Below are 27,270 nucleotides of genomic sequence, written 5' to 3' on the forward strand. Positions count from 1 at the left end.
TCTGAGTCTGGCCCTGTTGTTTTAGGACAGCAGGATGGTGGTACTACTCATGTTAAGAAAGAGGTGTCAATGAGCATGGTGAACAGAGGTGCCAGCATCTGCAGGACTAGGCTTGTGTTTTTGGTTTTGCACAAGTCTTTTGTTGAAAAGTTAGTCTGAATATAGATCGAAGTTTGGCTACCTTTATTTTACTGAGATGGTATGTATTACAGGAGAGCAGGACAAATAGCGGCAGGTTGGGGCACCTATACATTGTGTGGTGCCAACTTTACAGATTCTTAGACAGAATCGGGCATGGTCGATTAAACAGTGGCTCCTCAAAGTATATAACAATAATTTTACTTAGGGCAGTCTAATAACTCTTTTCGATTGTCAACTATCTTGTGGGCAAAGGAAGAAGGTAAATTATGTGAAAATGCTTAGATATTTAAATGGGGAGGAAAACTTGATTTAGAATATTGTACCCCCCAGTAGTCCCTTTAATTATAGCATTTACTCACATCATTCATTATTAAACTTGCTTACGGTGCTGAGGCAGGCACATAAATACCTAGATACACAGAAATGTGCACATATCTTCTGCTCAAACATGCAGTGAGAGTGCACAAGCATTTTATTTTTTATCAACAATGTCTTGGACATGAATAATTACCAGTGAGACAAATAACTATTATTGTTGGAACACCCAATGATACATTAAGAGGTATTGAAGGCAATAGCAATATGTGTGTCATAAAATATTTGATCAAGTTACAATTGATTGGAAAGAAAAGGAACCCCTAGAATTAGAACAAAACAGGAGATGTGTTTCTTACTGGACTCTGCTTTCTGTAAAAAGTTTGAAACTTTGCTGTTATTCCGGATACTTACGCAGAATTCTGTATAATTATGTCCCCTCCACGGACCCAGGCTCCGTGATCGTTATTCTTATAGGCAAGGAGTCCATCAATGACTGCAGCTATTCTGGGCTTCTCAGGGTCAGCATCCAGGTGTGGTCGAAATCTATGAACAATAAAATATTTTTCTTTAAAATACCTCTCCTGCGTCAAATCATTATTTCAATAGTTGTTAAAGAGTTTTCATATCAACAAGGGGTCTCCAAAAGTTTCAGAAGAGGGCCACATTGTGTTTGTTACAAATAATTGCTGGCCGAGAAAACTCAGTTTTAAAAATGAATGAATAAAATGAATATGAATGAATACGGTTTACTTGGATCTTTTCTGCAATCAGCATATTATTCAGAACAAAAGAGAAATGTGACGATTATAAAAAAGCAGTGCTGCGCTTAAACTGAGAAATCATACATAATGAGTAAAAATGTAAAACATTATCAAATCCTCTGACAAAATAATCAGTTCCTTAATTGTAGATAGGAAAAGCAGGCTATTTGTTTTTAATTAATTTTAAATACTGAAAATTTACAAATTTAAAACAAATGAGGAATTGTCCAATTTTGTAGCACACAGTAAGAAAAATAAACACCCTCCAAGAAAAAACGTCAGTAAAACAAATCAAAGAAATTCAAAATAAACTTAAGCCATTAATAAAGGTCGAACAAAAATAAATGAAGTCTGCACCTTTATACACTATTCTGGCAATTGGAGTTTTCTGCAGGGTGGAATATCTGCCCTAGAAACCTGCATTTTTCAAAGACCTGGCATACACGACATTGCTGGTCCAAAATTTGCGATAGAGAATAGTGAAGATGCTGCCACCTACAGGCTGTCAAAGAAGTTGTATATATATATTTCCCTTTGGTAATCGGAATCCAAGGCTTTGAAAAACAACAGAGGGCCGGATAAAATTTTGTAGAGGGCCAGATGTGACCCACGAGCTATAGTTTGGAGACCCCGGATATAAATCGATATTCAAAGATATTCCTTGAGCCGTAGGCCTGTGGCATGATATGGAGTAGCTTTATAAAAAATATTTTTAAAAAACTCATTTTAATTGTTCACTAATGAGTACAAAACTTCATAAATAAAGGACTGAGAGCATAGCAATTATTGCTAAACTAAAGGTCATTAAGCAAGGTTGTGAATGGTGGACCTTTGGCACTTATCACTCTCTTAATCTAATGGCTAGGGATTGCTCTCTTTGTAAAATGCAACATTATTACTTCCCCTGCAATACCACTATGGCCTGTATTTATTTATATTAAGGAAGTGGTGGTGGTTATTAACCACTGAAAACCTATATGATTCTGTTTAAGACAAGTCATTATTAATCTACCTTGACTACACTAAACAGCTGCAGCACTGGTTCTTGCCATCAAATACTCTAGAGAACCTCAAGGCAAAATGAATTAAAGCTTCTTCAGTCACTAACTTTTTTCTTTAACTGGTAGTCTGCATTTTCTGAAAGTTTTCTCCATGACTTCTTCCACTTACACTCTATGTTCTCAGAAAGTGTGGAGGTGTGTGAACTGGAGCGGTGTGGGAGGCTTCTGTCAAGACTCAGAAATTTGCTGAAGCTGCAGCCCTCCACCAGTGGGCACAGAAAGTCTACTTGTCTCAAATTCTATTTCAGAATGCAAGACACCTGGCTCATCATTTTATGCTCTGCAAATATCAGAACAGTGCATGGTGCCCACACAATAGTTCTTGGACATTTGATCAATCTGACTGACTGTCCCTCAGACAATATTGCACATGTATTCCAACAGTGTATTAGGAGTTGTGCATTTATTCAGAAGAGAACGGACCAACTGCGTAATAAATCGATCAATCAGCATCTACATAGCGCAGCACTGTCACCCCTAGGGGTTTCTGGGTGCTAAGGGAGCGATGTCTCAGTTGAAGAGTCAGGTTTTGAGATTATTTTTGATGGAGATGGAGGGGCAGGTCATTCCAGGACATGGCAGTGATATAGGAGAAGGAATGTCCCCCGTTACGGCAGATTAGGGGGGTGTGCACACAGGCTAGTTCAGAGAAGTGCAGGTGGCTTGCGGGTTGATGGAAATTCAATCAACAGTTGACCTAGGTCAGTCCTTGATTGTGTGGGGCTTTGTAGGTGTGCATGAGAATCTTGAACTGGTATCTCTTCTGGATGAGGAGTCAGTGGAGGTGTCTGTGGTGTGGGGTGATGTAGGTCCTTTGGGGGAGGTCCAGGATGAGTCTGGATGGTGCATTCTGTATGGTCTGAAGCTGGGCAGAGATGCTGGCGTAGAGAGCATTGCCATAGTCGAGACGGCTGGTGACGAGAGCCTGAGTTATGGTTTTTCTGGTGTCAGTTAGGATCTATTAGATGATTCTGTGGAGAGTGCAAAGGGTGTGGAAGCAGGAGGAGGCGACTGCACTGACTTGCCGTTCCATGGTCAGTCTACTGTCGAGGATGATACCAAGGTTGGGTGCATGGTCTGTCAATGTGGGTGTTGGTCCAATTCTGCTGGCCACCAGCTGTGGTCCCAGATAGAAGTGCCCTTCCCGAAGATCTGAACTTCTGGCTTGTCGAAGTTGAGTTTAAGGCAGTTATCACTCATCCAGTTGGCTACTTCGGTCAAGGCATTGCAGAAATTGGTTCTGGTGGTAGAGGGGTCTTGATAGAAAGCGAGAGGATAACTTGGGTGTCATCTGCGTATGAGATTATGGTGAGGCCATGGGATCAGACGATGTCTGCAACGGGGGTCATGTGGTGTTATTGAGGAGGAGGCTGAGAGATGATCCTTAGGGCACGCAGCATGTGATGTCCTTGGGTTTGGAGGTTGAGGGAGGCAGCTGGATGCCTGTGTGAGACCTGTAAGAAAAGTGGAGACCCTGTTGAGAACGTTGTGTCATATGCTGATGTTGTAGAGGCTGCTTGTGAGGGTGTGGTGGGACACAGTGTTGAATGCTCCTGAGAGGCTGAGGAAGATCATGGCTTCAGAGTCTCTGCGGTCGAGGAGGGTTCTTCTGTCATCTGTGGCAATGATCAGGGTAATTCAGTGCTGTAGCTGCCCTAGAATCCAGACTGGGGGGAGTCAAGCAGGTGGTTTTGTTCCAGGTATTTGGTTAGCTGTTGGTTGATGGCCTTCTCAAGTACTTTGGCTGGATAAGGGAGCAGGGCGATCAGACGGTAATTTTTGAGTTCGTTGGGGTCAATGGAGGGTCACTTTAGGAGGGGTCTGACCACTGTGTGTTTCCAGCTGTCCGGGAAGACTGCTGTGGAGATGGAGGTATTGATGATGCTGGTTTGTTATGGGCTGATTGCGCTGGCTCCGAGGTTGAAGAGGTGGTGAGGGCAGGGGTTGGCAGGTGCCCCAGAATGGATGGATGACATAATGGCCGAGGTGGTCTGGGTGGTGAGCAAAGTCCAGGAGGTGATCTTTTGACTGGTGTGTGCTGGTTGGTCGGGGATGTTGAGGTTGCGAGTAGTGGGTTGAAGTTGTGGTAGATGGTGCGATCTTGCTGTGGAAGTAGTCCAAGAGGGTGTCTCAGAGTTCTTGGAAGGGGTGAATGGTTTTCTCAATGGCTGCAGGGTTGTAGAATTCTTTGACTATTTTGGAGACTTCTTCTCATGTCCCTGGCTGCTGTGTTCATGCAGGCTGGGATGGCCACTCTCTTGGCTTCTTTGATGCGCAGGTGGTAGCTGTTAAAGGATGCTTTGTGAGTTGCTCTGTCTGTGGGGTTCTTTGAGGTGCCCCATCGTTTCTCAAATTGATAGTAGTAGCGTTTGGTGGCTCTGAGCTGTGTGGTGTACAAGTTGGCATGTTTTGTGATTCTGTTGCATGTTGCTGGTTTCATAGGGGTGACTGTTGGCACATTCAGAGATCCAGTCTGAGAAATTATGGACAGCATGGTCTAGGTCTGACGAGGTTTCGGGTTTGTGGTGCTGAGGGCCTGTGTTCACTGTGTATCGGTTACCTTGCCCCAGCTGTTGGGGGAGGAGCTGTGGTGCTTGGTGATGGTGTGCTGAGCACTGGAGACTGTGAAGTGGACAACAGCATGGTCGGTCCAGGTGAGTTCTGTGACGTGGCTGAAATTGATTCTGTTGCTGGAGGTGAAGATGGAGTCAAGAGTAAGTCTGGCTTTGTGTGGAGTTTGGTGACCAGTTGGGTGAGGCCAATGTTGATCAAGTTCTCCAGGACGGAAGAGGAGTGGGCGTCTTTGGGGTCTTCGATGTGCAAATTGAGGTCTAGGGTATGACGTAGTGGTAGGAGTCAATGACGTTGGCGATGGCGTCGTGGAAGGCCAGTAGAGGTCCACAAGGTCTGTATATGACGGTGTGTGGGATGGTGTTGGTGTCAGTCTGTAGTTGGAAGTTGATCTGTTCCATGAGTGGCTTGGGTCGACCTTGGTGGCGATGCACTGGATGGTTTCCTTGAAGAGGATGGTGCTGCACCTGCCATGTTTATCGGTGCAGTCTCAGTGTATCATCTTGTAGCCTTCAGGTGTTGATGTGGCAATGCCTGGGTTCGAGGAGGGGTTGAGCCAGGTTTCAGCAATAAAGACAACATCTGGGGAGAGGGTGGTGATGGTGTCCCAGATTTCCATGGCATATTTGCAGAGCGATCAGGCATTGAGAAGGATGCAATGGAGAGGTTCTGGGTGGTTTGTGGTTTTCTGGGTGGTGGCGGCATGGGCTCCATTGCTGGGTGGTGGTCCTATGTTGCAGGAGAAGTGGCAAGGCTGGCAGGTGAAAGGTCCCTTTGTGGATTACGAGGAGGCAGTGCAGCAGCTGTTGTTGCAGTGTTTGGGGTCCTGGGCCAGGAGCTCCTCCGTGGAGGGAGGGCCAGGGGTCCTGGGACCGGGAGCAGTCCAGGCACTGGTGGGCGCCGATGGGCTAGGCTTAGGTGCAGCTGTGGCATGGACGCGCAGTGGCTTCCATAAATAGTCCTGGGAGAGGCCAGCAGGGAGGAGGGAGGGCGGGAGAATGAAAGTCAGTGACGCAAGGACAAAATCTAAGTACTATGAGGTTGTAATGACAACAGAGAAATAATGTGGTAAAAAGATGGCAAAAACAGAGACAATAACTGGACAGAAACACAAAAGCAACAATGGCCAAAACAGCAAAACTCTATAATCCCCCTAGCGGGATTGAACTGGAGTTCAGGGACTCGGAAAACTGCGGCGCAGTACCTTGTCAGGCAGCCAGAAAGGGAATTATAGGCAGCAGGGGAGTGGTGACCTGGATCACGAAGGCCAAGAACTGTTCACAGGGGCCACACAGCCACCTGCATAAATAGTCCTGGGAGATGGGACGGCAGAAGTCGAAAAGGCGGGAGAATCGGTGTCAGCGACATGAGGACAATCTTATTACTAAGCGGTTGCTTTAACAGAGACAACAGACAAATAGCATGGTAAAAAGAGGGCAAAAACAAGACAATAACTCGGCAGAACAGAAACACCGGCAATATCCAAAACAGCAAAACACACAACATATCCCAACGTACCCCGCCCCCCCACACACTTATCCCCCAGTGGGATCGAACAGAACATTCTGTATATTGGATCTTCCTTTCTCTTAAGATTTTAAGATTTTACACTGAATCTCTTTGTCCTCGGAACATCACTATTTTTCAGGAATAACTGAAAGCTTATGTTTTTTCAATCTTACCTCACGAGGATTAGTGTCTTGAGTCTGATCTGATAAGGGGAGCAGTGCCTAGTGATTGTTAGGCCAGTTTATGTAAGTGCCTTTACTCACTCACTGGTAACTGGCAACACCACAACATAATTGATCAGCAATCATGCGTTTTAAGCTTGCAATTGTCATATTTTAGGAGGACTCTAGCAATGGTTTGCACTGCAGCATAGCTAGGCCTCTTATAAGCCACTCGATGTAACACAGTGAACTTATTTCCCAGTTATGTAAGTGCACTTCTCTGATATAACACAGCCAACCCCCAGAAACCCATTCCACAACTCTTAAGTGCCATTGACATAACAGAGCAACAGAACTGTCATAATCAGCATGGCAGGACTGGCATACTTCACAGAATACACTGGAGTATTTCAGCAGCCCCTTAGCATAACTGAGTAACCCCATCCTTGGCATACTTGGGGAGTACAACTGATATAACTGACCAACTCATGATATAATTAAACTGCATCCAGTGCTACAACTGAACAGCCTGGGCATATTTGAGATGCACCGCTGACATAATGGAGCAGCTCTTGGAATAAATGATCGCACCTGTGACATTTGAGATGCACCAGAATCAAAGCTGAGCAGCACCATTGGCAAAACAGAAGTGTGTCAACGGGAAAGTTGAGATGCCCTGGCAAACTGAAGAGCATTGTTGGCATAACTGAAAAATGCATTGGCAATATTACGTAGGACTAGGCATAGCCTTGCTGATGTAACTGGGCATCACTACCATGATAAATGAGGAGCACCAATTGCATGATTGAGTATTAGCAGCACAGTGAGCTGTAGCCCTGGCACAATTGTGAAAAACTGTCAACATCAACAGTTTCTTTGGATAGAGCTATCATAATTAATGTCAATAACATAAGGAGGACCCAGTTAAAATGAGAATACCTTCAGTGGATCTACAGAGAAGCATAACTTGCATTCAAAGAAGCGTAACTAGCACTGCTTTGTAATACTATCGGAATAAATAAGCTTCATCGCTAACAAACTAAGCAGCATAGCATAATATAGTTGCTAGGGGCCCAAATGACAAGTCCACTGGATAGCTCTGCAGCAATTAGTAATTCTGAGCAGCAACAGTTAGATCATTTAACAACCTTGAGGCTTACCTATGCAGCACAATTGTCACTGCCTCAAACCCAAAGGCACAGTCTCCTTCTGTGCACATCCATTTGTTTACTGTTTCTGCCCTTTCCACACTCTGCCCTAGACCCTACAATTCATGCTCTTTGTAGGCTCCCCATATGCCCCACTTGCTCCCTCTCTATTTTTCTCACTTTTCTATACCCTGCCATGCAGCTTGTGCCCCTGGAGGCCTCGCTCTGCTTTTTGTTACTCTCCATGTTCTCTTCTTCAAGCTCTCTGACCCGAGAACTGTAGTCCTTTGAACTTTGAGATTAAATCTATTTTTTTGGTGCCTCCCATGCTCATCATCGGTTTCCCTGTCTTTGCCTGTTCCCCTGGTGGATCTCCCGTATTGCTTCATGGCATCTTCATACTCAGGAAGAGGGGACTGCCCAGGTCATGACTGGTGTAGTTATGTAAACTATTCAGAAGGCCAGATGTGCAACACAGGATACCTTACTGAACGCACCTTCGAAAGTGCCATATTAGATGCCTGAATCGGATGTTTATCTTGTACTATTGCTATACATGTAAATGGCACTTGTAGAGAACTGACATGGGCTTTGAAGGCCACATCAAGAGTGCCGCATTCTGTTCTATGGGCTACTTCTAACGTATTTCATCAGGCCCTGGAGGCCTGTCAGATCATGCTCAGCTCTGCAACGCAATCGGTCTTTTAGCACTATGTTGTATTGTGAATACATTGGAGATCTGGCTCCGTGTCCATCGCCCAATAGCATATTTGTTCCCAAGTCACTCCTAATTTCTCACCCTGACTTAACATTTCCCTCCATCCACCACCTTCCTCGGTACCTCCAATTCTGATCATCAGTTTTACTCCCACGCCTGTAGTCTTGATTGGGGCATCATTATAATATTTTCCCAGTCACTTCCATTGCACCCACATTCAGTCTTCAACCATGCATCCCTTCATGCTGCAGAGTTTGGCCTGATGCAGGGCTCTACGCTCATTGCTGTTGGCAAATGCTATCCCTGCAGTAATTCTAGCACCCACCTGGCTTCTAAACCCACTACATCACAACCCGTGATTGTATTTATTGACCAAAATGGCACTGGGCTAGGACAAGAAGACAGCTGTACAAAGGTCAGTTTTGGATAGGCCAGAGTCACAAAAATGAGTCTGACCTCATGGCAGCAACCAAGGCCTCGTCCACCTGCTCTTTATTCACGTGAAAAATCTGACCACTAACAAACTGACGTAATCCAATGCTTCTTTTAACTAAATCTTGTAACTAAAAGAAAGCCTTCTTGTCTAAGTAATGCAATTTATCTATAGAGATTATGTTTGATATGCTGATAATCTACTACACATTTTTTCAATGACATACTGAATTTGGAAGTATTAATTTGATGCATAATTTAACGCATCAACCAAAACAAATGTTTGTATTATTTTCAAAGACCATACAAATACCTCACGAACATTAAGTAATTGCGCACATCCAACACAATACAGATATGTTTTTTTTCCATATTTATAATGTTACCATCATCAGTATTTGCCAATAAATCATGCCATACAAACATCAAATAGAACACATTCAACAGAACACCCCGCATATGTCCAACACAGCAGAGATATGGACTATCATGTCAAGTCAAGAATACAGTCAATGCAAACATCAAAATGGCCATATTAGGAAGAACAGAATCTGGACATACAGCACAGCACAGCTATTCCTTACAAGTAAATATTATGCCTCTATCAACTGTACTTGCTAACAAGACCTGCCACACAAACGTTTAACAGAATATATTATGTAGATCTATCTTGGGCCATTGGAATTATGTAATTCTGCAGCCACCGCATTTTCCACATAATTACAGGTGTGAAGCATTTGCCTCGTACTCCATCATCTCCTGCATAATTCATAGATTTAACAAAAAATTTTGTTATCCAGGGCAGTGGACGGTCCTCCAAGAAGGTTGACTGGTCATCTTTTAATTAATTGCTTTTTGTTGTATTTGGTTGTTAAACTAGTAGTAATGAGGTGAAATCCTTGCCCAAGATAACCATGTGTCAAAAACACAATACTGAAGTAAAACTGTCACGAAATGTGCAGCATTATGCCGCATAATTCAACTTTTCTTGCCTCATAATTTGGTGTTCCCTGCAGCATAGTTCTAAATGCCCTACTTATAACACTTCTTGTACATCAAACAGAATGCGAAAATTCTACTCATGCCCCAATTATGAGTCAGGCAGAGCAGAATTATCCCATGAAATTACACTCTAGCTGATTCAGAGTAGTTGGGATTTTACACACCTAGTTGTCCTAGGTGTGGGTAAGGGTAAGACTAAGCTAAACACCAAGACAGAAAGAGATAAAGGGTTTGATTCACAAAGCATTTTTACATGACTAGATTTTTCCAGCCAGAAAACTTATTAGACTTTGGCTGTGGAAGCACCCAACTCTCATTCAGTTTTGACTCAGACAGGAGGAGCATACAGCACTCCCTTTGCCAGTAAATACTTTACCCTTCCCTCCCCTACTTCTCCCACGCCCCTCACTGTCCCTGCACCCCACCCACAGACCTTTACATACATTTACCACTTACTCGAAGCAAGTGGTAAATGTATGCGGTAAAACACCATGGAATGGTGAAATCCATTTGGTTTTACGACCAGAAAAATATCTCTCCATCAGGTTTTACTCATGATTACATAGTACTTGTGCTAAAGTACCGCACACTAACCGCAAAATTGTATACACTTCTAATCAGGGCTACAGTTGGCTATCAAAGGGCTGACAGCAGTCCTATCTAAAACATGTTACCCAGAATTAACCATCATAGAAACAGCTGGCTTGCATTCGTCATAACTCAGATATGCCACATGCCTAGCAATCATGAAAGACAAGCCTGCCATATCATGTAAATAGCGTTATCAAGGTCACCCTCTAAGCAGCATATTACTAGCCTCTGAGTTGTACATTCAGTCAGTAGGGTCCTCTGGTCTTATGTTCTCTTATTGCAATGTCTTACACAAAAAGGTCCAATGATTTCAAATTTCCTTCAATCTATTCAAAGAGACATACAGTATCTGTTACAGTTTTACATATCAATTACCTTTGCACCAAGAGCACTACGCAGTCCAAAGCCTTAACCAGAACATCATAAACTTATAGACTATGACCTGTGATGGACATGGCATGGATGGGACTCCAGCCCTAGCAAATGGTAGAATATGAGCTATACAAATGCCAGTGGCATAACTGTGTAAAGCAGCTAACTCTTATGATTCCACTGTATTTCATGGCAATTCTGTAAAAAGGTACAAAAAGGATCAGTAAAGAAAGAGCATTGGGAGAGCCCCCTTCAGGCATTTATTTTTAGCCATTGTTTATATGGGCCATAAATCAAGCCCCTGGCCTTTCATGGATAGACAGTGTCACATTTGTATTACCATTAGGACTTGGTGATGGAGCACCAAACTTTCCTGTTGGGCTGCAGAGGCGACATGATGTATAAAGTGAAATTGAGAGCCAGGTTGTGTTCTTATATACATTTAATTTGCTGACAATATTTTAAGTATTGATTTGGGGCGTTTCTGTTTAGGACGTATGCGCTATTTGGGTTCCTTTGCCTCTCATGCAGAGACAGTGCTATTCAATATTCACCCTTCTGCATTCATTTTTCTTACTTTCTTGCCATGAGAACATTTTAGTGGATGTACTGATTTTTTGTTCACAAAGTAAACATACACGCAGACTTTCTTTAAAATGAAATAAAACTATGCACTACGCAACATTTTGCGGTGTATGACCGAGGTTCACCACTTGCAATGTTACAGTGTAAAGTCTGTTTACTGACTTCTTTTGAGAACACTCTTCTTTGTGAGTAAAGCTTAATTCTGATTATCCCGTACATTCAGCAAAGTCTCTAATCACTGCAGTCGTATTTGTGTAGCTAAAAATATTGCTTCATTAATAGACTGTATCGCTAAGACATCTGGGGGCAATAAATGAAGTCTTCAAACAATTACCAAATAACCTAATTAAAAGCCAGACATATTGGCTTTGCCAAAGCTTACTAGCTCTGTGTATGTTATGACCTTCCTAACATTGATTAGGCAGGTTTGGTGGTTGAATTTGCTTTTAGAACTTTGCAGTCAGTCACTGAAGAGGCCACTACCAATGAAGTTGGTGTTAAATGGTTGTTAAAAGTGCACTTTGTTGTGCCTTTTGGCTACTGGAACAGAAGCCTGCGCTCAAATCAAACCACAACTGTTTTCAAAATAATTTCCAAATAGTGTTTGATTTAAATTATTAATGTCCATAAAAAATATAGGCCCTCATTATGACCCTGCCGGACGGGGGAGAAGTGGCGGTAAAACCGCCAACAGTCCGGCGGAAAAAAAAATGGAATTATGACCATGGTGGTTACCGCCATGGTCATCCGCCACTTCTCCACTCTGACCGCCAGGGCGTTGACGACTGCTGGGCTGGAGACTTCGGTCTCCAGCCCAGCGGCCGTCACCAGACCGCCGGCGGTATCAGGACCCTACATACCGCCATGGATTTCGGGTGGTTTGGAACCGCAACGAAATCCATGGCTGTAGGCACTACCAGTGCCAGGGAATTCCTTCCCTGGCACTGATAGGGGTCTCTGTCCCCCCCTTCCCCACCCGAGTCCTCCCCCCAGCCCCATGCCATCCCCCAAAGGTGGCAGGACCCCCCTCCGCACCCCCTCCCCCAACATCAACATACACCCCCCCTCCCCACTCCCACCCCAACATGCACATACACACACCCCTACACGCACACATACACTACAACACATAGCCGCACACATACAGACATGCACACAGACTGATCCGTACACATTTAACATACACACAACACACACCCCGCATGCATACACTCACTCACACACTTCCTCTACATACTCACACGCACACCCCCATGCACGCACACAACACTCAACACCCCCTCTCCTAACGGACAATCAACTTACCTTGTCCGTTGATCCTCTGGGATGGGACGGGATCCATGGGGGCTGCTCCACCTCCACCGCCCCCAGAACACCGCCACACCGAATCACGGGACGTGATTCGGTGGGCGGTATACTGATGACAGGGCGGTGAAGCAGCCTCCACTTCCCCGCCGACCGCCAGTATGGCTGCTGGCGGCTCTCCGTCCGGAAAAGGATGGAGGGCTGCCAGCAGTCATATTATGCTGTACGGAAAACTGCCTGCACTGGCGGTCTTCAGCACGGCGGTACCTCGGCGGTCTTTAATAAAGACCGCTGAGGTCGAAATGAGGGCCATAATGAATGAAAGTAAGAAATTAGGTGTCTGTAGTACAGGCTTCTCCAAAAAGTAGCTCCCGAAATACTGGTAGTTCTCCCACAGCCTGACAGCAGCGCAGCCTACTAAATTAGAATATTTCGCATGGTTAACCCCTTCGCTGCCAGGCCTTTTCCTCCTCAAGTGCCAGGCCTCTTTTTTGCCTATTTGGGGCAGTTCGCTCTTAGGTCCTCATAACTTTCTGTCCACATAAGCTACCCACGCCAAATTTGTGTCCTTTTTTCCCCCAACATCCCAGGGATTCTAAAGGTACCCAGACTTTGTGGGTTCCCCTGAAGGAGACCAAGAAATTAGCCAAAATACAGCAAAAAATATGTTTTCTTAAAAAAAAAAAAAAAATGGGAAAAAGGGCTGCAGAAGAAGGCTTGTGTTTTTTTTCTCCTGAAAATGGCATCAACAAAGGTGTTGGGGTGCTAAAATCACCATCTTCCCAGCTTTCAGGAACAGGCAGACTTGAATCAGAAAACCCCATTTTCCAACACAATTCTGGCATTTTACTGGGACATACCCCATTTTTGGTACTTTTTGAGCTTTCAGCCTCCTTCCAGTTAGTGACCGAAATGGGTGTGAAACCAAATCTGGATCCCAGAAAGCTAAACGTTTCTGAATGTTTAATTTGTGTAGATCCTACAAGGTTTTCCTACAGAAAAAAAACCTTTTGTATTTCCAAAATGGGCACAAGATAAGGTGTTGAGAAGCAGTGATTATTTGCACATCTCTGAATTTCGGGGTGTCCATACTAGCATGTGAATTACAGGGCATTTCTCACATAGATGTCTTTTTTACACACTGTCTTACATTTGGAAGGAAAACATGTAGAGAAAGACAAGGGGCAATAACACTTGATTTGCTATTCTGTGTTCCCCCAAGTCTCCTGCTAAAAATGCTACCTCACTTGCGTGGGAAGGCCTAATGCTCGCAACAGGAAATGCAACATGGACACATCATATTTTTACATTGAAATCTGACGTGTTTTTTGCAAAGTGCCTCGCTGGAGATTTTGGCCTCTAGCTCAGCCGGCACCTAGGGAAACCTACCAAACCTGCAGTTTTTTTTAAACTAGGCACCTAGGGGAATCCAAGATGGGGTGACTTGGGGGACTCTCACCAGATTCTGTTACCCAGACTCCTTTGCAAACCTCAAAATTTGGCCAAAAACACACTTTTTCCTCATATTTTGGTGACAGAAAGTTCTGGAATCTGAGAGGAGCCACAAATTTCCTTCCACCCAGCGTTCGCCAAGTCTCTCAATAAAAGTGGTACCTCACTTGTGTGGGTAGGCCTAGTGCCCGTGAAAGGAAATGCCCCAAAACACAATGTGGACACATCAAAATTATCAAATACTAAACTACCTGTTTTTGAGGGGGGGGACCTGCATTTTTGGTCCTGGGATCAGCAGCCATATAGGGAAACCTACCAAACACAAACATTTCTGAAAACTAGAAACCCGAGGGAATCCAGGGAGGTGTGACTTGCGTGGATCCCCCAATGTTTTCTTACCCAGAATCCTGAGCAAACCTCAAATTTAGCTAAAAAAAGAAATCACATGTTTCCCACATTTGTGTGTGAGTCCAAAAGGGCAGTTTGAAAAAAAACATCTTTAGGCTGACAAGTGGGGCAAAATACAATGCTGGGTGGTAGGAATTTTGTGGATTCCTGCAGATTCCGGAAGGTTCCATCACAAAAATGTTGAAAAAATGTGTGATTTCCAGCAACGTTGGAGGTTTGCAGGGCATTGTGGGTAAGAAAATGGCACGGGTGAATGTGAAGCACACCACCCTGGACTCACCCAGATGTTTAGTTTTCAGATATGTCTAGGTCTTGTGAATTTTTCTATATGGCAGCGTCCCAAAGTCCAAAAAGTGCAACCCTCACCATTCCAAGTGGGACGATTGAGAGTTAGCCAAGCTCTCATGGCCCAAATGTAAAACCGAAACCCAAAATAATCTAATGTGCTCTTGCTTGCCGTGGGATAAGATGTTTTAGTGTGTGCGGGGAGAGCTGAAAGACTTACCCCCTTCAGTTGGATCAGGGGTAATTGCCCCATCTGCCCACTGGTGCAGAACAACTTTGGCCCCATTTTTTGGGGGTGGGGGTATGGCCGTACCCCCACCCTCTTATTTTGAAAAAAACATCTTACCTGGTCTCTGGTGGGCTTTCTGCCCCCCTTGGGGGCAAATGGGCCTTCCAAAAATAGGCCAATCTGCCCCCAAGGGGGGCAGATACGGCCAACAGTAATGTGCCCCCATGGGGAGTGACCATTGCCGCCCAAGGGGCTGCCCCCCAAAACAAAACATACACACACACCAATCCCCGGTGCCTAAGTGGTTTCTTCTCCCCCTGGGGGCAGATCGGCCTAATAGAAAAAGGACAATCTGCCCCCAAGGGGAGCAGAAATGGCCTAAAATAAATTCTCCCCCCCCCCCAAGGCAATGACCCTTGCTTAAGGGGTCGCTCCCCTTGCGTGAAATTGACACAAAACAAATTAAAATCCCTGGTGTCTAGTGGATTCTGCCCCCCTTGGTGGCAGATTGGCTTAATGAAAATAGGCTGATCAGCCCCAAAGGGGATAGAAATTGCCTAAGTACAATTTGCCCCCCAGGGAACAGACCCTTGCAATTCCCCTTCCAGCCCCTCCATGGTGAGGTGGGGGCGCGGCCCTCGGGAGAGCACAAGCGCTTCCCCCGATGGCCAGTACTAGGACGTAATGGTTACATCCCTGGCGCCTCAGCGCCACAGCCACGGACGTAACTATTACATCCTGGTCGCCCATGAGGTTAAATAAACATATGCTTACCAGCATAGAGTGTGTCTATTGGAGACTAAAATATGTGTGTTTTCAGAACTCAAACTGATGTTTGGAGAAAATACAGCTGAATTTCTAAAACATATTTAAAGCTGATATTTGAGTGAAATATCATGCGGCACTGGGGGGCGGGGCTTATTACTATTATCATACCTTGTTGATGGGGCATTGCAGCTATGACTACTACGTACTAACCAGGTAAAGGCATTTGTCTATTTTTTCATTACTGCTTAGAACCCTACCTGATACTCTGAAGTGATCACTGCTAGTAATCGTGTTTTAGTGGCCACAAATGTAATTGTGCCTAATGTGGTCACTATTACAACACTAATTATATGAGCAGCTCTGGATGATTTTCATTGTACCCAAGTAACCCTTACTACAGGAAAGGGTGGAGACCCTTGCAGTAGTAGAACAAGCTTGATCATAAAAAAAAGAACAAACTGATATATGCCAATACACCAAGGTGTCCAGCAGATGGAGCTCAGCACTAGAAGTTAAATTGCAGCAACTATTACATGACATTGTTAAATATTGAATCTTGTCAATTATAGTGGAAAATTCATAAGTATTTCTGTCCTACATTGTACAGTAGTACAAAAAAAGCAAATGAGGCCTATTAGGACTAAACTGGTTTGAGGCTGCTTGTGTTCCGGTTCAGAGAGGAACTCACTTTGCAGTTAGCCCTAGTGCTGCTGTTCTAGGAGCATGCCAGCTCTGATTTGCATCTGGCTGGGTCTAACCTGAGGTGGCACCTTGGTTTAAAAAAATATAATAATAATCTGATGGACTGAGGTGAGGCCTGAGTAATAACCAGAGACTGGGATTAATTCAAGGACACCATCTATCACTTTTTTGTTTACTTCTGTACAACATCATCTAAGGAACTAAGATCGAGCAGTAACACCAGAAAATTACCAGGCATATTTGAAGGCACTGAAGTTAAGGGCCTAAGTGAAAAGAGAAAATTACTTAAACTGTGTTGTTATTTTAAAAGTGTTTTAACCAGGGGCAACACCCAGAACTAGCAATGTACTAAATTTAATTTGAAAAAATGTGCAACTCCATGCAAAACTTAGGCGAACGTCTACAGTACATGGATGTGTGGATTTTTGTTGTTGTTTACAAGTCCATATATTCTTAACTCTTTAACCTCCTTAAAGGTTCTTACAAAAAGTATTGCTTTTTAAAAAAGACGTGATTAGGGTAGCTAGGTATATATGCATTGTTCCAGGGAATCCAACAAGAATCAAGGATACATTTACTAAATTAATACGAGAAAACATTATGCAAATCACAATCAAATGTTTAACTCGAAAAATTCACACTGATGAGCAAATCACGAACAAGAGACACAGTGGGCAATTTTATCAACTCTTTTTTTTTTTTTTTTTTTTTAAGGTTTTGGTTACTTGTTCAAGTTACAACTTCCTTCCAAATCCAAAACATTTCATTTGGCATTTAATCTAAGCAGGATGGATTTTTGATAATCTCCAACACACTTGATCTCAACCAATTATAGTTACCCTACATGTATGTAAACTACGTATGCATAATTTACCAAGGAACTGAGGCAAGAAATGGAATAGAAATACATTTTATGTTTCAATCTGCTGTCCAGTAGAATACATTTTTCATATGTGGACACCCGTTCAAGCACTGCGCCCTGTGAAATTTTACTGGTTAGGTGCACTTTCGTCTATTTACACCAGACCAATGTAGGTGTGAGCTAAGAGTTCCGAAAATGGTTGCAAGGACATTTTAGGGCACTCGAGAAAGTCGCCTAAGGCTACTGCCTTCTGAGCACTCGAAAAATCTCTGTGCTGGCTGGATGGCCTTGAACTCTCCTCGGACACGTCCATTTTCTTCTCATTATTTAACTCTTGAAAGTTCCACACCTTCATACTTACTCATTCCCACAGGTCAGCAGGTTATTCAACACGTAGGGCAAACGACTGCAACTTTTATTACTTTAAACTTCAGCAAGTTTTATGAATTTGTGAATTGTGCTAAAATTATCCATGTATCCAAGCGTTAGTAACATGTATGAGAAAGGATTCTCGCATACGCCCCATTATCTAAGAAATTTCAGGCAAGCACATTTTGAGGGTAATACCACCGATCAAGGTGCAAAAGTTGGCAAATTTGGAAACCACCTCGAAACCATCTGAATACTGACATTTATATTGATGCTGGCTTTTCATCAATGCCTTCTAAACATGTTGGCAATGCCACAGTAGCTCCGCACCACTCTCGGAGGCATTATGTAGCAGGCGGTTATAGGGGGACCCACATTACAATGCTGATATGCAGACCGCACTTGATGACAAAGTGTGCTGAATCTACAATCCTGTGCCTTTTTTGCAAAAGTACAAAGACTCAAAATTGAAAAAAGACTAATTAAATAAAGTTTGGGTTGTTTATTGGCACAGTGTAATGTTTTCACCACGTGGGTCTTGGGATCTTAGCAGTCAACTATTGTAAGCATCACTTTGTTTAGCACAACGAACACTCCAATCACTCTTCGTTGACTCTAGTGACAGCTCGATTAAAATATTGCTTTATGTTATTTGCATTTATGTACTTCCGTTCACCAATGTATGGCATCAAAGTGCACTCATTACATGGGCACAATTATCTGCTGATATGGGACTGCCACCTGAGTTAGAGGAACCAATCATTTATAGTGGGGGCTGTATTTTTGTGGGGTGTTTGCGTGTATCACACAAGCTTATACATGAGTAAAGGTAATGTCTTACCTAGCGTTGTTGTCCAAACAGAGGTATTCTCTTGCATCTTCACTACTGGCGTTCGAGGTTTTCACACCTTTGTCAATAAATAAACCAGCCTGAATGGAAAAAAAAGTGCTTTGTTATGATGGCGATAATTTGCATCCACAGTATCAATTTCCCAAGCCGCTTTTCTCCTGGAGCATGACAAATAAAGCAACACCATACATTATATATTCTTGTAGTCTTCGTGTGATTGAGTAGGAAAATAATTTAACTTTCAGAAATCTGGAACGATCAAGCTTTGAAAAATTGGTTAACTTCTGCAAAATAGGTTTCCTACCTGATGAGACGTACATTACACATATCAGACGCTAATGTGTCCAGTCAAAAACACCTTCATTACGATTGGCCGGATGTTCCCTTCCACTGGAGTTACCAATACCAGGAGCATTGGCAACTCCAAGGGCGCGGAAAACCCAGCTCATCACGAGCGGGACACTGAGGGTAGGCTAAGAAATGGGCATTCAATTAGGGGCACTGGGAAAATCAGCAATTCGGGTCAAATTCCCCCGGTAATTCCTCACTTTGGGCGAGACACCCACCCGGAGATCTGCAGTGAAATTTAGGAGATGTGCAGTGTTTCTGTAGATCTCGTGCCTCCGTATAGACCGGTATCTGCTTATATTGGCCCCACTGGAATTAAGAGGGCACTCGTAATTCCGGCCTAAAAGGGACAATCCACCCAACATAACAGGCCGTATTAAAAAGGCAGGTGAGTTGTGTGTAGCTTTTCAGGGGCACTTTCTCTTTAGAATCACACATTCATAATGAAAGCAAACAATGCGTTTGCAATCATTCTTACTTTAAACATCTGGCCATTGTTGCTGCCAGGCTGGGCTATTTAAATCACAAAGGCACGTTTGCTTGAATGACATCCAAGTTATAGTCAGAATCACATCTATTCTCCCTTTTTGTGCTAATGGTTCCACCAGCAATTTTAGGAAATTAGAAAAAGATTAGATTGTTTTCAATTTTGTCTCTGAAGCAAAACAAACCCAACACTTAGTTTCATCTTTGTTTTCTAGAGTTTGAAAACCAGTGTCTCAATAATACAGTTAAAAGGACAACGGGTGGGACAGAAAAGGCGGTTGTGTGGTTGAGCATGTGGTTGAATTTTGTATTGAGAAAATCTCCCAGCGGTGAGCTTTATCACATTCTGACAAAATGTAATTCAATTTCAATAGTCTCAATTCGAATGACAGGATCCTCATCAGTGTGCAACAAACTACCTTCACTCTCTTCTCAAACAGAGTGCCTGGGAAAGGCACTGAGAGGCAGCACATGCTGTATCTTTCACAGCACTCCTGACTGGGGCATTTTTATATCCATGATGCAAAAGCAGAAGTCGGAGGGACAGTAAAAAATCATTTAGATCACAAAAGGTTCAAATAAAGTACAATGCGTAGAGACTAACCACTACTAATCTTACTACAGGAAAAAGACAAAGGGGCTTGTGAGCTCTGTACCTACAGCTAACGAGAACTAGTTAAGTAAATGCCTGTTTTTTTCAAACCTGTAATAGAAAGGCATGGTTTAATCCATGGAAGAAGAGCCAAAGTGCGCATGTGAAGCACAAGTAAAATAACAGGAAACATTATTTTATCCTCAATACATGCATTGGTGTACTTAATATTTTTGGGATTTCCCTTTCCATAACCTGGAAATATTTGGGTTATTCAAACAAATCTAATTACCTTGCACTACAATTTGATATACCTTAAAATTCGAATGAACGCGGTTATTATAGAAAATGCCAAGAGGTGTCAGTTCAGCTTTGGTTTCTGGATGGAGGCCATGGGACTCGCCTGTAGACATCTTGTGGAACACATACCATATTCCTGCATCCTGCAATTACAGAGCACAGTGCCTGTTAACCAATGACATCAATGAGAAGTAACTAGATGATACAACAGTAAGCAAACAATCAGCCAACTATGTGGCATTACCAAGAAAAATCATATGATCAACGGCTGATGGCTTGAAAATAATGGCTTACTAGGTTTAACCACAAACCAGAGGGTGCAACTGAGTACTAGACAGAGTGTCGAAGGTCACCACATTGTTAGATACAGATGTAGGCAGAGAACATTGGGACAAAGGGATAAAATGTAAACTGAGTATTGAGCCTCAGAAGGGTCCACCCTAGTCAATTACAATTAGAGGGTGATGTGACTATTGTGTGTGCGTGAAGTTATCTTATCCATAGGCCTGTGGGGTAAAAAAACAGTTTCAAAACATTAGAAAATACAGTTTTGCATATCCTGAAAAATGGCACCAAAATAATTTTTTTGCCAATTCTGTCAAAACTGAAAGTCTTGTTTTTGTCTCTGCCAATCCCAGGGGCGGGTGTTCTGGATGTAAACCTGCGCCAGTGAACAGTTAATGGGATCAAAGCACAATTCACTCTCCTGGTGGACCTGGTTTGTCTATTACCATCTTGAAGTCAGTGAAGCTTATTTCTTGCCTTTGGGTCGTACTATGAGAATTATATCCCTGGTTTATTTCTCCTAATTCTTGCAAAAGCAGGGGGTCATGTTTGTCTCAGAATACAGCAGCGTTTGTGATTTGCAGGGAAGCATTTCATTTTCAGGTTTAAACAGCACATCTATTCTTTCAAAAAGACTTACTGTTAGCAATATGCATTGCATGGGGTTTTGGTCTGCCCAACTTAACCACTGGATTTCTTTGATTAGGCTGCTTCAGGCAATGGCTTAAGACGTCACTTACATTTTGTCTCTGCACAGTGCATTATTCACATATCACCTAATGCTATTGGCTGTTTCAATCGATCCTTCTGCCTACAATCAAATGCAGTACTGAACTGCATGTGGGGATACATTATAAAGTTGCTTTCACTGTCCACTCATGTAAGCTCCCACCAGTGTCTCTTGCCCTACTGCACGAAAGCTGCATTGATTAGCACATTAAACCCAGATCTATTGGCTTTGCCAATGTTTGTTCTGATTAGAGTCTGCCACCCTGGCTTTGCCCACTACTGCTAATAGTCTAAGGTGAATCTTGCTGAGTTGTGGAACAAATTATGTTTCCTAAGAATAGATGTATTCTTACTGCAGAGTTTGATACTTTCAGCAAGTTACTCAACAGTAGTGGCTCCGGCCGGAGGGTCAAAATGGACAGTACGAGAATATCTTAGTCGGCTTCCTGTAGAAAACAATTACTTCTTTTTTTTTTTTTTTTAAATTGATGCCAGCTGCATTTTAAGGGTTAAGGATACCAGATTGCTGGAGTGCTCAAAACATCAATATAAGGTTGCAGTGCTTGTGTGAGCAGGTCCCCAATGTCATTTAGGGCTTATGATGGATTACATTGAGTATAGTTACTATAATCTTCATTTAGAACCAACCACCAGTGGTTCTGGGGCACCAACACATTCTTAAGAGGAGGGCTGCATCAATACATTACAAGTTGGGATTAAGGACATATGTGCTTTGAAAATGGACTGTGGTTTGAGGAAAAGCTGCAGGCCATCAATGTGCATGTGACATAGAATGCTAAGCTCTATCAGCTTGTGGTGATATTCCCCTGATAGCTGTGGTAAATTTACCTCTGCTCTGAACCAGTGGGTGAGGAATGACTACAAACATATTTGTTCCATTATTGGCATTGTGCCATATTTGAGGTGCTCCAGGAGAACATTCCAATCCACACGTCAGTATTTCTAAAACTATCAGTAGAAACTTTAAGACTGTCACACAATTAGTTAAGTTATGAATAATAACTGTCATTCATGGAGGGTGGTGTTTATACAGATGGTGGGTATTAAGCGTGACTACAGGTTAACTAATATAGGGAAGGTTTTAAGTTGTGCCCATATTTGGATCCTTGCAACAGGCTAGAAATGGGAAAAAAATAAAAATTGACAACATGGATGACAACATGCAATATATTAATCTTTTGAGAGCATCTCTGCAGCACAAAATAGCAAACTTAGAATCCATTCATAAACAGAAGAATGTATTCAAAGTATGCTGTACACATTTTCAGAGACCATTGTGCGATTAAATCAATCTATAATAAAACGAACTGAGGAGTTTGCACCCTTTAATCTTGCTCATATTCTACACATCGCCGACCGTTACGAATCTGAAACAGTAGTTACTGTTGTGACAGAAACGTACGTCTTATTTTATAAACAAAGAAATCAGTCTTTTCAAAGAGCGTACTTCCTTGCAGCTAGATAGAAATTAACAAGTTAGTGTGGCTTCTTTGTTTAATCCAGGGGTTTCATCGCTTGTGCTTTTAAAAACTTGTATCGACAATGGCAAAAATAGCTCAATTTGTGAGGCGAGTGACAGAGGCGCAATTTTATGTGGCACCACTGCTGAACACACAGTAACTTATTTGTTACCACCGCATCTCAACAAGGACAAGTGTTGAAGGCCCCTCATTCAGTTGTAACCATCATTTCAATGCAGATCACTCTGCAATTTTCAACAATTTCCACTCCTCTAGGTCCATCTCTTGGGCCAAGTTCTCAAAAGTATTTAAATACTTAAGCAGAGCCTGGGTGTCAAATACTTTAATTCACAAACCGTAAAGTTACACTTGTTAAAGGATTTTCTCACCCATAATGCTTCACCAGCACAGTTTAATTTTACGTATGATCAAATTTGCTTACGGGACGATTGTGGGCATTCCAGATTGCAGAGGGTTGCCTAGGTAGAACACCTACTTTTGACAAGCACACTCACATCACATACATGGTCAGTGTAGGAAGTTGGCTCTGTATGTGCTATTTCAAAGTAAGGAATAGCATGCACAGAGTCCAAGGGTTCCCCTTAGAGGTAAAATAGTGGTAAAAAGAGATAATACTAATGCTCTATTTTGTGGTAGTGTGGTCGAGCAGTAGGCTTATCCAAGGAGTAGTGTTAAGCATTTGTTGTACATACACACAGACAATAAATGAGGTACACACACTCAGAGACAAATCCAGCCAATAGGTTTTGTTATAGAAAAATATCTTTTCTTAGTTTATTTTAAGAACCACAGGTTCAAATTCTACATGTAATATCTCATTTGAAAGGTATTGCAGGTAAGTACTTTAGGAACTTTAAATCATAAAAATTGCATGTATACTTTTCAAGTTATTGACAAATAGCGGTTTTAAAAGTGGGCACTTAGTGCAATTTTCACAGTTCCTGGGGGAGGTAAGTTTTTGTTAGTTTTACCAGGTAAGTAAGACACTTACAGGGTTCAGTTCTTGGTCCAAGGTAGCCCACCGTTGGGGGTTCAGAGCAACCCCAAAGTCACCACACCAGCAGCTCAGGGCCGGTCAGGTGCAGAGTTCAAAGTGGTGCCCAAAACACATAGGCTAGAATGGAGAGAAGGGGGTGCCCCGGTTCCGGTCTGCTTGCAGGTAAGTACCCGCGTCTTCGGAGGGCAGACCAGGGGGGTTTTGTAGGGCACCGGGGGGGACACAAGCCCACACAGAAATTTCACCCTCAGCAGCGCGGGGGCGGCCGGGTGCAGTGTAGAAACAAGCGTCGGGTTCGCAATGTTAGTCTATGAGAGATCTCGGGATCTCTTCAGCGCTGCAGGCAGGCAAGGGGGGGATTCCTCGGGGAAACCTCCACTTGGGCAAGGGAGAGGGACTCCTGGGGGTCACTTCTCCAGTGAAAGTCCGGTCCTTCAGGTCCTGGGGGCTGCGGGTGCAGGGTCTCTCCCAGGCGTCGGGACTTAGGATTCAAAGAGTCGCGGTCAGGGGAAGCCTCGGGATTCCCTCTGCAGGCGGCGCTGTGGGGGCTCAGGGGGGACAGGTTTTGGTACTCACAGTATCAGAGTAGTCCTGGGGTCCCTCCTGAGGTGTTGGATCTCCACCAGCCGAGTCGGGGTCGCCGGGTGCAGTGTTGCAAGTCTCACGCTTCTTGCGGGGAGCTTGCAGGGTTCTTTCAAAGCTGCTGGAAACAAAGTTGCAGCCTTTCTTGGAGCAGGTCCGCTGTCCTCGGGAGTTTCTTGTCTTTTTGAAGCAGGGGCAGTCCTCAGAGGATGTCGAGGTCGCTGGTCCCTTTGGAAGGCGTCGCTGGAGCAGGATCTTTGGAAGGCAGGAGACAGGCCGGTGAGTTTCTGGAGCCAAGGCAGTTGTCGTCTTCTGGTCTTCCTCTGCAGGGGTTTTCAGCTAGGCAGTCCTTCTTCTTGTAGTTGCAGGAATCTGATTTTCTAGGGTTCAGGGTAGCCCTTAAATACTAAATTTAAGGGCGTGTTTAGGTCTGGGGGGTTAGTAGCCAATGGCTACTAGCCCTGAGGGTGGGTACACCCTCTTTGTGCCTCCTCCCAAGGGGAGGGGGGCACAATCCTAACCCTATTGGGGGAATCCTCCATCTGCAAGATGGAGGATTTCTAAAAGTCAGAGTCACCTCAGCTCAGGACACCTTAGGGGCTGTCTTGACTGGCCAGTGACTCCTCCTTGTTGCTTTCTTTGTTCCCTCCAGCCTTGCCGCCAAAAGTGGGGGCCGTGGCCGGAGGGGGCGGGCAACTCCACTAAGCTGGAGTGCCCTGCTGGGCTGTGACAAAGGGGTGAGCCTTTGAGGCTCACCGCCAGGTGTCACAGCTCCTGCCTGGGGGAGGTGTTAGCATCTCCACCCAGTGCAGGCTTTGTTACTGGCCTCAGAGTGACAAAGGCACTCTCCCCATGGGGCCAGCAACATGTCTCTGGTGTGGCAGGCTGCTGGAACTAGTCAGCCTACACAGACAGTCGGTTAAGTTTCAGGGGGCACCTCTAAGGTGCCCTCTGTGGTGTATTTTACAATAAAATGTACACTGGCATCAGTGTGCATTTATTGTGCTGAGAAGTTTGATACCAAACTTCCCAGTTTTCAGTGTAGCCATTATGGTGCTGTGGAGTTCGTGTTTGACAGACTCCCAGACCATATACTCTTATGGCTACCCTGCACTTACAATGTCTAAGGTTTTGTTTAGATACTGTAGGGGTACCATGCTCATGCACTGGTACCCTCACCTATGGTATAGTGCACCCTGCCTTAGGGCTGTAAGGCCTGCTAGAGGGGTGTCTTACCTATACGGCATAGGCAGTGAGAGGCTGGCATGGCACCCTGAGGGGAGTGCCATGTCGACTTACTCGTTTTGTCCTCACTAGCACACACAAGCTGGCAAGCAGTGTGTCTGTGCTGAGTGAGAGATCTCCAGGGTGGCATAAGACATGCTGCAGCCCTTAGAGACCTTCCTTGGCATCAGGGCCCTTGGTACTAGAAGTACCAGTTACAAGGGATTTATCTGGATGCCAGGGTCTGCCAATTGTGGATACAAAAGTACAGGTTAGGGAAAGAACATTGGTGCTGGGGCCTGGTTAGCAGGCCTCAGCACACTTTCAATTGTAAACATAGCATCAGCAAAGGCAAAAAGTCAGGGGGCAACCATGCCAAGGAGGCATTTCCTTACAGTCAGTAATTAGCTTCTGGTAAGTGTAGGAGTAAATCAGGATCAAGAATAAAGGGAAATCACTGCCAAAACTCTTAGGGATGCCATAGAAGGTGTTTCTCCAACAAGGAGAGTGATTCCTCTTGGAGAAACATAACATGAGCTCTAAAATGCGAATGAAATTCCCTGCAATACATACTCGGGTATGTGAGCTATCCAGAAGAACTGTGGAAATCTCTGTGAATCCCCCAAGATCTGAAATTTACTCCAAAAATAGATTTCTCATTTCTTAATTTCTCATTTCTTGTGAAATGAGGCCACTATAACTAAGTGAGAGCCAACATGTTTGTTTGTTCATAGTGTAAAGATGTATGGCCTCATTTATTGTTTCGTGGACAAGGTACTCTGCCACAAATGTGGATAAATACCTTGCCAGCCAAAATGACATCATGCCCACTGTTATTTAGAGACAGGACGATCATTATGAGTCCGCCAAGAAACCTTACACCAGTAGCGCAATGGACTTAGAGTCTTCCGTATTATTATATCAGACTGCTCAGCATATTTAGAGGGCCTGAACTGATTTACTTATTTTCTGTTCAGGAAAACCAGGTAAAGCCTGGAGTTCCCAAGCGAATACAAATAACCCCAGCACTCTAGGAGAAAACTCCTGTGGTGTCAGGGTCATTAGTGATTTGTTTTACTGTTGTTTTGGGAGTTTGTTCTTGTAAAACATAAAAGTTTGCTGAGAGATTACATGAAGCATGGCTGCCTTTCAGCAATTTTCTATTGCCTTCAAAGGACCTGCAGTGGCGAGTCACTCTCGCTATTTATAAAAAGCTGTTATGGTGCGGCAGCAAAGACAGAGACTAACCAAAACCTATGGTGAATTCTGAGGAGAAGGCGTGGCTTATGTTACAGTGCAAAGGGTGGGCCTTATGTGGTTAAACATCAATTTAAAGCAGGCCCCCAGCCTCTGTTGCTCTTTACAGATCTACTCTTCTCCTGGTCAAGAGTTGATGGCACAGATACTCAACCACCGGCCTTGCCTTCCTTCACGGTTTGAAACATCTGACCTGGCTACTTTAAAAACACATTCAAATAAACAAGTAAATAAATACTGGGATGCTTACAGTTTTAGCTGGGTAGCCAAATGTACCTCACTATATATAAGAGAATGTGGATAAGACAATGTAGTCTGGCTAGCAGTAGACAGCTGAAGTAAAGTATACACTGAGTAATCATACTTCT

At 43.7% G+C, this 27,270-nt stretch overlaps 1 protein-coding gene across 1 annotated transcript in view; it reads right to left on the reverse strand.

Moving 5' to 3' along the window:
• The window catches only part of CEMIP2 (cell migration inducing hyaluronidase 2), a 371,877-nt gene that overhangs the window by 127,363 nt on the left and 217,244 nt on the right, over window positions 1-27,270 (reverse strand). Inside the window, exons 11-13 of the mRNA XM_069228897.1 lie at window positions 20,341-20,469; window positions 18,592-18,680; window positions 871-1,002 (exon numbers count right to left, since the gene is read on the reverse strand). Coding sequence (XP_069084998.1) covers window positions 871-1,002; window positions 18,592-18,680; window positions 20,341-20,469 — 350 coding nt within the window. The remainder of the gene's footprint in view (window positions 1-870; window positions 1,003-18,591; window positions 18,681-20,340; window positions 20,470-27,270) is intronic.

Source organism: Pleurodeles waltl, chromosome 1_1, assembly GCF_031143425.1.
Source record: "Pleurodeles waltl isolate 20211129_DDA chromosome 1_1, aPleWal1.hap1.20221129, whole genome shotgun sequence".
NCBI lineage: Eukaryota > Metazoa > Chordata > Amphibia > Caudata > Salamandridae > Pleurodeles > Pleurodeles waltl.